General features: G+C 38.9%; 1 protein-coding gene across 1 annotated transcript; it reads left to right on the top strand.

Annotated features, from left to right (window-relative positions):
* Positions 1-1,405: 1,405 nt before the first annotated feature.
* Positions 1,406-7,205, top strand: MRPL42 (mitochondrial ribosomal protein L42). The gene is made up of 5 exons (XM_010016335.1): positions 1,406-1,563; positions 3,289-3,352; positions 4,315-4,399; positions 5,651-5,814; positions 7,081-7,205. Exons 1-5 carry the CDS (start codon positions 1,482-1,484, stop codon positions 7,124-7,126), a joined length of 441 nt encoding a protein of 146 aa, XP_010014637.1. The 5' UTR covers positions 1,406-1,481; the 3' UTR covers positions 7,127-7,205.
* Positions 7,206-10,875: the final 3,670 nt, after the last annotated feature.

The following is a 10,875-nucleotide window of genomic DNA, read 5'->3' as shown; positions in this document are numbered from 1 at the left end:
GCCGCGCCGCTTTGGCGGAAGCCCATGCTGTGCAGCCCAGCCTGGGTTTTGTCGTTAGTGACTATGTGTGTTCGCCTGAAACAGGGGAACCGCAAGGCAGGCCTCGGAAATGTGCCAGGGGAACAGGGTTCGTGTGCTTCCAGAAGGGTTAAATAGCCGTGGTCTGCAGTCGCTGCTAGAATCTTAAAGGCCAGGCTGGACGGGGCTTTGAGCAACCTGCTCTGGTGGAAGGTGCCCCTGCCTATGGCAGGGGAGTTGTAACTAGATGATCTTTCAGGGGGTGGAACTGGATAATATTTAAGGTTCCTTCCAACCCAAACTATTCTATGGTTCCGTTTTTAATAGCCTGCAGATCTGGTTTTGTAGTGTGCACTCTTTCGCTTGCTTTAATGGATTAATGACTTTTTTTAAAGTCAGTTATTAATAGAAGCATCAGGTTTGGGGCTCCTTGCTGCTGACAGCCCTTTAAGGGTTTTCTGTGTGCTGTCTCGGGGGCAGGAGCACCCCAATTTGAACTGTGGTGGTCCCTGAGACAAGGCCAAAGACAGGTAGATGTCACAGCCCATCCTGTGACAAAGTGGTCCAGAGCCACCATATTTCTCACACCTTGTTTGTTGATGAGCTTCCAAAGGCAAGTTGCAAGCAGCTTTGTAAGTGCTGGGTTAGTGTTCCTAGATTCAGCAGCACTTGTCATGTGTAAACAAATTGCAAAGTGCACACTTCTAGTAATGTTCTGAAGCACTTGGAATGAAGTAGTTTTAGAGAAGTTTATTTTTTTTGATGAGTGTGTCTAAACTGTCTCCAGTTACATGGTTTTCACACATCATTATACATTTTAAAGCATTTTTTTTCCCCCATGTAGCAAATGAAAACTTAAGATGTTTATGTGTCTTTCTGCTTCTGTGAAAGCTGGGCAACATTTGAGGTATTGTAAATGGTGTTTTGTAGCTTTTAGGTGTACAGCTTTTGAGATGGATGAAAGGAACAGCATCTAGCCAGTTTGTTAACTACAGCAAGTGTTGTGGATAAGTACTTCTATTGTTATGTTGGGTGATGGTATTTACATCACAAACAAGAATAGCATGTTTAGGAATAATTCTGTGGAGTACACAGAAGGAAGGATGCAAAACTTAGGTGGGTGAATATTAGTGTAAAGACTGAGAAGACCAAAGCTTGGAAACCTGTTTTATAATATTAATGATGTACCTTCAAAGAGTATGTCTCAGCAAATAAAGTCTTGTTCCACACTGACTATTAAGATCTTCACTAATAAGGACTTCTAAATCACTGATAAATAATGAAGAATCTACTGCACAAATTTTATTTACCTTTAAGATATTAAAGAAATTAAATTGTTGGTCTTTTCTACCCTGAACAGCTTTGAAACTAGTTTCTTTCAGAGGGTGTTCTGCAGGAAAAAAGGATATGATGTCCATTTGAGTTCCATCTTGTCCAGGACTGGTTTCCTCTCTGCTGCCAGCATGGCGACATCGCTTAGGACCGTGTGGCCCAGCTGCTTCTGGGTGCGTTCAGTAGCAGCCTGTAAGCAGGCCCCACTGCAGAGTAAGTAGTGATGAAACTGCAGAAGTCCTGTATTAAAATTTGTTGAGAGCCTCTTTCCTGGGCTGTTTAAAGTAATGGAAGTGTGGAAGTGAATTTTTATTTGAACAGAATCCAGTCTGATAGTCAGTCTTCTCTGCTGATAATTAAAGGATATCTTGTTTTGGTTGGGTTTTTTTTTTCCTCTTAAAGCTTTCATGGTCCACATGGTCCTTCCCTAATTTATTAATTTGCTTGTAAATACTACTCCTTTTACCACTGATTGTGTTTTAATTTAATTATTTTTTTTTTTTTCAAATGGTGGTGAGAAAAAAGGCTACAGCAAAATCTCTTTACTCAACATAAACAGAGAAGAAGTGAAAACAGGCAATGTTATTTTGTAGCTTTTCATGTGTGATTTAGGTGTCACTAGGAAGATGTAGCGGAGGTAGTAAAGGTGATAGAAAAGACCAGAACTGAGAAAACATGATGGACATGTTACATTTTAGAGGTTAGTGGGCAAGGAGGGGAAAGAAATCTTAGGGAGAATCTTGGGAAGAAATATGAACAATTTGCAGTAGTATCTAGACAGAACTTGATCTTAAAGGTCTCTTTCAACCTAAATGATTCTATGAAAAAATGGGAATGGAATTGTGGGAAAACTTGGAAGAGACTTTGAGTGGTGTGTGGTCCAGTCTCCCACTCAGAGCAAGCTCAGCTCTGCAGTCACATCAGGTTGCTCAAGGCCTTGTCCAGCTCCGCCTTTGAAGTCTCCAAGGGCAGAGATTGCACTAGCCTGCCTGGGCCCAGTCCCACTGCCTGGCTGGCTTCATGAGGAAAATGTTTCTCTATGTATCCAGGCAGAGCCTTTTGTTTCAACTTGAGGGTGGTGTTTCATGTCCTCCCACCGTGCACTGCTGAACAGTCTGGCTCCCTTGCCTCAGTAACCCCAACTGTCATATACAGTCACTGGGGGCTGCTGTTGGGTCTCCCCAGGACTGCCTTTGATTCAGGCTGATCCGGCTCCCATCCCTCAGCCTCTCCCTCCAGGGCAGGTGCTACAGCCCTGATCATCTAGGTGGGCCTTTGCTGAACTCATGCCAGTTAAAGGGCCACAAACTGGTCATAGGATCTAGATGTGGTATAACAGGTGCTGAGTAGAGGGAGATAATCCCATCCCTCCATCCACTTAGTACTCTCCTGGATGCTTTTGGCTTTACTACTTGTGTTTGCTGTGCTTGGAGTGGAGCTTCAGGAACCTGGGGAAAAGGGTAAGGTTCTCTAGTGTTACTGCAGCCAAGACATGATAGCTGTGTTTTGTATAGCACATAGCAGTCGCTAGCAAAGTAAAAATTTGATTTATTTATTTTTAATAATAAATATTGCTGTGAATGAAATTATGATCTTTCCTGTAAGGTAATGTTCTTTGCATATATAAAGAATATGCTCTAATGGTCAAATCTGTACGTATTTTGTTTTTACTGTGATTTTCCTTAGGAAAACAATACAACTGGAAAGGTAAATGTAGACCATTGCTACCTAGATACTGTATTTTTTGATTGCACTATAAATCTGGGCAGTAAAGTGAATGTCTGTTTAGACAGTATTTGGGTTTTGTTAATCGAAAACTGACAATGATTATAATCCCCAATTCAGACTTAAAATGAAAATGTAAACATCCTTAAATTTGGCACAGCTCTGCTTATTTTTACATTCATGTTCTTTATTTGGGTTTGGTTTTTTTCGCAGATGGAGCTGTGTATCGTGCTTGCTATAAATCTACATACTCAGTTCTCCCTGAAGACTACAATTGGTAATTTTGTACCACGCTAAATGTGCTTTCATGTGTGGCCTTTTCGTGTGACATTTATTCCAGGGATATTTTCTCTGTTGTGAAGTTGTCATATAATGGTATCAAATACACCTTCTGCCAGGTTTGGATATCTGTGATAATTTCAACAAAAGTACTGTTTCGATCATAACGATTGTGAAGTTAGTATTTCAAAAAGTAAGCATAATGAAAAATCATGCAGGACTCATTCTAAACATGGTGCTGACCCCAGTACCTCTGTAGTTTTGTTTATGAAAATAGCTAAAAGCAGTCGTTTTCATTGATGCTTGTTGTTAAGACAAAGTCCAGGTATTTTTGTGCTGTTGCATGAGAAACTTGTGTAGAAACCAGGAAAGACAATACAAGTATAGTGAGAAACACACCAGCATCCAAGTCCTACAAGGTTTTAGGAAGCTAATGTGTCATGGGAACAGGAAGGAAGGTGAAAAAGTTGTATTTCCTCAAGGAACATCTCAGTAGTTTTTGTTCAGCATGCTCATCATCTTCTACCAAATGTAAAAATTGGAACCCCAAACAGAGCTTTGTTTCCTATTCTTTCTTCTGTAGGTGCCATACTTCTTATAAGGGCATGTTGTCCTAGAGGTCATTATCCCCATTTGTTTCTAGTTTTATATGCTATTATCCAAAGTGTTAAGGATTTTTTTTCCAACCCAGCTACTTTCTTTTAGCCCTTTCTTCCTCTCCATCCAAAAATGAAACGTGAAGATGATGGGGGGGCAAAAGGGGAGGAGGAAGAAGAGAAGAGGAGAGGAGGTTCAGATCAAGTATTTGTGACAGTTATTTTATAAGGGTTTATTTTATAGAAGATTCTTAAGAATTCATAAATGCAGGGGCTAATCTAGTTATCTTTGGGACTTGGGCTGTTTGGTTGCTCAGCATTTCTGAAAATTGTAAAGGGTATATTTAAGTTTTTATTTTTATAGCAAAGTGGAACTTGCTGTGACATCTGATTTGAAGACTATTGTCTGCTACCACCCTTCACTTGAGATTCCATACGAGCATACAAAAGTATGTCCAAATGTACACATTTATATTTTGTACTTTTGGAAAGGCATAAGGAGTTTATAATTTTGAGTCTTGAGGGTATCTTTTTTTCATGTGAAATACTGTATTACTTTTTAGCATGTGATCAGCATGTCTGTGAAGTTAGTGAACAATGAATGTAGCTGCTGCCATGAGGAGGACCTTGTTCTTAAATGAATTGAGGGAAAGTGGCAGAGAAAGGAAAGCACAGCTTGTAGTAACTCAAATAGAATTAAATGAGGCACTCAGATACTTGTGCGCTGCAGAGGAAACTAGTATCTGTCTACGAGCCTACTCGAGAATGCTTGGAGTGCAGGTTATAGTTCACACATCCTGCTGTGTACAGATGCTGCAATCTGGGCACAAGAATGTAACAAAGTGCTGCTGTTTTCAACTCGAGCTTTGAATTCTCTTCAGTACTCTGGGCTTACAAACACTACAGAAAACCTTTCTAAATAGCAAATTTTTATCTACCAGCAGTACTTTTAGTGTGTTCTTTATACTGATGATAGCAAGTTTAGAAAAGCTTTTCTAGTGTGTACTTTTTGTTTCAGTTTCCAGTTCTCATGCTAGTAAAACACTGCAAATGGTAGCCATGTTGCTGGAGAACCCAATGTGAAAACTCTCCACTGAAAACTGAAAACATTTTAGCACTCTCTGCCTGCAAGTCACAGACCAGTATTTTTAAATATATCAGTTGCTTATGTCTCGGGAAAACACATCTAAAAGACTAAAACAAGGGAAAATACTTGTAATGGTGCTAGTAGTTAGGTTTCAGGTTTGAGAACAAACATCTTGGTCTTAGCAGATGCACAAACAATTGGGAAGTGACATTTTTCTCCAAGGTACATGTCGTGTAAAAGCTTTTCTAGTGGTGATCTTCATCACTATGAATAAATTTCTAAATAGAAATAGTATGAACACTATTGTATTAGTAGAAGTGAAACTTTTGATTCCACAGGTGAATTTTAAGGTTGAGATTAGCAGTAATGATGACAGCAGTGCTGATTTTAGGGGTAGTGTAATCAGCTGTAGCACCCGGGGTTAATTAGAGTTTTCTGGACATCTCCTCCACATGGGTGTTTTGGAGGGGTGGGGGTGGCAAAACAGCCTTTAGAGTTAGAGGCATTTTTCTACATTCGTTTGGTTTCAGCTGTCAAGAGTAATGCTATCTGTGTAACCTGGCTTTTGATTTTTCTGAGAAAAGGGAAATATATATACTACTGGTTTTTACAGCCCATACCTCGGCCAGATCCAGTGAATAATAAAGAAGAAAACCTTGATCAAGTTTTGAAATCCAGATTAAATGAAAAAGAGCTAAAGAACGATAAAGGTCCTACAATTGAAGAGCTCAGCAAAATGTTCTACACAACAAAACATCGCTGGTATCCTGTGGGACAGTAAGTATTTTCTTTTCAATGTTTCTTCCTTTTGGAGGCAAAGGGAAATACAGGAATAACTTAATGACCAGATTCAACCTAAGGTAAGTCATGTGAGACAGGATACTGCTAGCACACAGGCTACAGCACGAAATCTTAAATGCAGCATTGTATAAATGGAAAACTGTATTTCATAAGGGTTTTTTAACACTGCCCCTTTGGTAGCCTTTGCCACTATGAAAGATGTCACAGAGGAGAAATTTCTCATACCATCTAGTTAGCTACTAGTTCAGGTGATTATCAAAGTTGCATAAAAGAATCTAGTAGGTAAAATACCTTCAATGGACATGACCAAACACAGCTTGGAAACATTCATTGTCTACTTCTTAATGACTCTTCAGAAAAAGAAATCAATGGGACAGTTCTCAGACTTAAGAATAGTAGAGGTTTCTCCTTTGAATGGTGTAGGTTACACCTCCATGTGCCTTGTATTCAGAAAGCTAGAAGGAAGAGAGCTGCAAAGGTGCATGACAGCTTAAAGAGGAACTATATCCACTCAGGTAGACCCATGAAAACACACAGCATTCTAGTTTGTGTTACTACTTCCCAGTCTGCTACTATGCCTTTTGGTAGTAGCTAATTGAATAGCTGTGGAGGCTGGATACAGGCAGAATTTTTTTTTTTTATTTTTATTTTTTTTTTTTTGTCCACAGAAAACTTTTAATTATTGTGTGTTGGGAGTAGGTAAAATGAATGAAATGGTAGAATTTCCTGTGGCCAAAGGGTATCCATCACTTTAATGAGCATCAAACAGGATCTTCCTTGGTTTAGGGTGGGTAATTAAGAGGAAAAAGTAGGGATCATGTTTTGTTGTCAGAATTTGTTTTTTAGTTTGTCTGCATAATAGCACACTGTTTCATATACAGTCTGGCACCATTCCTTTAAACATAAAGTCTCTTTGTTCTGTAGCAATCATTTTAGTCAAAGGAAAAGCTGACTGTGTAATAAAATTAACTTCAGACAAAGGATTAAGAGTAAACAGCAGCCTTTGTACCTACTCAGCTGTAGAACTGACTGAATTATTGTGTGCTTGTAGCAGACATAGCAATGGAAATGATCAGCATTATGTAACTCCTCAGAGATGACATCTAATGGGTGGTGATGGACTATGCTTGTGTATCTTGTGTTTTACCTGTCTAACCTGAGATCACTCGCTGGGGGTGAAGACATGAGGGAAATCCAAGACTGTCCAAAGCTTGCATTCACTGCAGCCTTTTTTTCTTCTAGGTATCATAGAAGACGCAGGAATCCTAATCCTCCCAAAGACCGATAACTGGGACAACTTCTTGTTCATCAACACATTACTAGTAATCTTTACTGGAAATAAAAATTACAGGAAGTGAGATGTTTGGTAATTCTGTGCAAGTGCTGTAACAAAAACATGCTTAGCTAAATTTTACTCTTATTCTTCAAGTTCACAGAAAAACAACAAAATGGCATAATGAAGCAAGGGTTCAGTGAAGACTGTTGTACAAGCACAGTCAGCTAATGAGCTAATTCCAGAGCTGGATGCAACAGATGATGGAGTGCTCTGATTAAACGTGGCCAGAGGTTTATTGTTGGTAAAGTGAATGCATAAACTTCTTGTGTCAAAATGCTAAGTCCAGAACTGGACACATTAGGGTTTGGTGTTATTTTGGGGAGATAATTGTGTTTTTAGAAATCTAGCAACTGCAATGCAGGTGAGCTTGAACACTGAGGTCTTGATAAAAAAATGAGTATTGATAAAATGAGGTATTTATTAAAAGAGTTAAATAATTTTGCTTTTTCTGTTACATCTGTAAGATACCTGATTCCATATTTAATCCTCCATCAGTCAAGAGGTTATATTTAAGACTATTGTCATGTACTGAAAACTGGCCAACTTGGTTATGGTTTAGCATCCAAGGCATAACAACTCACCTTTCTAAATTGCCCAGCAATCCCAAATAGCTTAGAGAACTTCTGTGTGCATTCATTGTTTGGGGCAGGGAGTTGTTGGGTTTGTTTTTTTTTAGACCCTACCCCATCTACCATTCAGTGAGGATGCTGCGTTCCTGTGTAAATCGGAATAGCTGTAGCTCAGCGAAGGAAGAGTTCTTTGCCTCAGCAAGGTAATCAGTGGAGACTCCCAGCTCTTTCTACCTGACCTAGGGGAAGGATTTGCTTTTTATGATATAAAATGCATTAAAGAAATTTTGGTTTGATTTTACTTCATAGCTTTAGCAGTTTGTGGTGCTTAAACATTTCTGCTATTATAATATTGTCATCTAGCTTTTTTTTTTTCTTCTTAGCTCAGGAAAAGGAGATTCTTTACCCTGGTCTACAGTTATAGACATCAGCCTTCTGATAGAAAGGGTCAGCTTGGAACATTGTTCCTCAACAGAGACTCCAGTGACTTCATTAAGTCTTCATAGCAGATCCTTATAAATAACCAGAAAATAATTATCCTATATATGTCATACATTCTGATTGTATTTCCTTTCCAAAGCAACTTTGATAGCTTGGAAGGTTCTTGTTTCTTTTCTTAGTCTAGTGTCATTTTGCCAGCATATGTTGTCTACAGGTTTTGCTACAAGTTGAGTACCATATAAAGTCTCTAATCCTGGTTATTGTTACTACAAAGAACACTTACTTTCTAAAGTTATCACTGAATAACGTTTTTCCCCCTGAATTTCCTGTAACTGGGGGAAGGGGGAGGAGAGAAGGTGGCAATGTTGGATGTGTGTAAAAAGCCTTCCTTTAAATGCTTCTGGAAAATTTTACATGAAGCTAGTCTAAGTTGTTATGTTGGTATTATTTTTAAAAATGCATTTTTAAATCCAAATGACAGTTTAGCTGATAGTGGTTTATGATGGCAAAGCATGAAATAGTTTTGCTTATTCTCTGTTATGTTTGTAAGATATCCGAGTCCATGTTTAAGCCTCCATCAGCCAAGCGATTTTTGGCTCTGTGTTATACGATGTGTTGCTCACGTGATAACAAACATGTTATCGTGAAGGAATGTCTGTTGTGTGTATGAAAAGGATCACTGCTTACTCTGCAAGTTCAGTCATGTCAAAATACTTTTTTTTCTGCTTAGAATATAACTTTTAAAATAGTTTTTAGTAATTCGTAGTACAACAAATTTTAGTATTTTGATCAATTTGTGGTACCTTGTACTGACACTGGTCCATATGTGAGCAGATTCCATCTCATTTTATTCATGTCCCACTGTATAAAATCAAGCCCCCTTTATTTTTTGAAAGCTGAGATCTAATTTGGTACCACTTGACTTTACTCCAGCATAAGAAAAAGATATCCTCGGACTAATTTAAACTTTGAATTGTTTTTCCCCCTTCTTTCTGGTACTTTTGCTTAGTGCTGCCTAATACTATTAAGACATTTTGCTTTACAGAAACCTCCTGTTATCACATTTGTCTGTTCTTGCCTGTCAGACCCTGTTTATGACCAAACATCCACAATCACTGTAGAAATGTTGGATTTCTCAATGTTTCCCAAACATTTCTGGATGCTTTTCAGGCATTTTGAGGGCTAGAAATGATGTGCTGGGCTGCTATTTTAAAGTACTTCCTCTTCTGACCAGTTACTGCAGGCCGAGTCTAAGACATGTTTGCTACATGTACCCTCTGCCACTTTGTTACTATATTAATTCATAAAATTGATACTTCAAAGCCTTTCCCTTTCTTATGCTGCCACTCCAAATCTATGTTCTTTTCCACTAAGCTTTCTCCTGGGTCATCTGAAGCATGACCTAATCAAAATCCAGCTCTCACAGTACTTCCAAGCTGTCCTCCTGTTTTTCTAGATACTGTACAACTACGTAAAACCGTCTATCTGCTTCCCTTCACTTAAAAACTTAGAATTGGAAAATCATCTGTTTAATTTTTGTCCCACTTCTATGTGAAAGGATAATCCATTTTGGGCTTTCTGTTGCACTCCTTAGTTAATTGAAAACGTTAGTTGTGTAGAAGATACAATACTGTTTTGGTGTCTTTGTATCCAATTTTAGGCACTTAGCCATTTACTTTGTATCTAGTACTTAGTAAGTGTTTCAGACCTTACTAGGCTCGCTGCTGTTGATAGTACACAGTTGGGTATGTCTTGCTGATTTTGGTTTGTTTTTTTTTTTTAAATAATATCCTCTATTCAGACCATTAAAATCGCAGTTTAGTCCTAATGAAAAGAAAGTTCTTTCAGTTCCTTTAGTTATACCTGAATTTTAAAAAAGGAAGCATGCTTTTCAAGCAGGTTTTTGCCTTTTTTTCCCCTATGTGCAAATTGTTGTTCTGCAGATGCTTGGGACTACCACCAGGAGGCAGTCTTGCACAGTTACGCAACTGGATTTTTCTGAAACCATAGGGGACTTAGGTACGTCATCAAATTTAACGCTGTGAGAGACATACATTAGCCATTCTTTAAATTTTTAAGTATTTAGGAAAAAGGAACTCCCTAGCAAGTGTGAAAGTGGTTGGATTCAAAGGGTCAAGGGTTCTTTTGTGGGACTTGCCTGTTTGCTTTGACTGATTTGGTGTCTGTAACATGTGGCAGAGATACATGTTCAAACAAAAAAAGGCCCACCCTGCCAGTTTTGAAAACAGTGACCCAACAGTGGGGCAGTAACAGGACCGAACTGCCAAATACACCCGTGTGACAAGTTGCATGTCCTTATGCTTCAGCTCCTTGTGATGATTAATGGAGGGTGCAGTGGTCCATCCACCCTTCCCTTCCCACCCCACCAGTTACTCAGTCCTACAGGAAAGGTCACTTCTTGTCCCTTTACTGTTGTAGCAGGTCTGAATTTCAGCTGCCATGTCTAAATTCTGCTGTATCAGAACAAATCACTGCTGCGGCTCTGTTACAGGTCACAGTAATGACTGATGTTTAAAGCCAACACTGCATTTCTCAGCTATTGCAGTCTTTGATTTTTAGCAGCTGCTCTGCTCTAATTTGACATGCTCATTCCATCCTCAAAAGCAGTATGAAGTTACGTAATGAAGAGATCAAACAGAGGTAGACTGCATTCCTCTTCTGTAGTAGAGG

The sequence above is a fragment of the Nestor notabilis genome, unplaced genomic scaffold, assembly GCF_000696875.1.
Source record: "Nestor notabilis isolate BGI_N333 unplaced genomic scaffold, ASM69687v1 scaffold9226, whole genome shotgun sequence".
NCBI classification, from domain to species: domain Eukaryota; kingdom Metazoa; phylum Chordata; class Aves; order Psittaciformes; family Psittacidae; genus Nestor; species Nestor notabilis.
The sequence above is the reverse complement of the archived record's forward strand: the minus strand, read 5'-3'. Positions and strand labels throughout refer to the sequence as shown.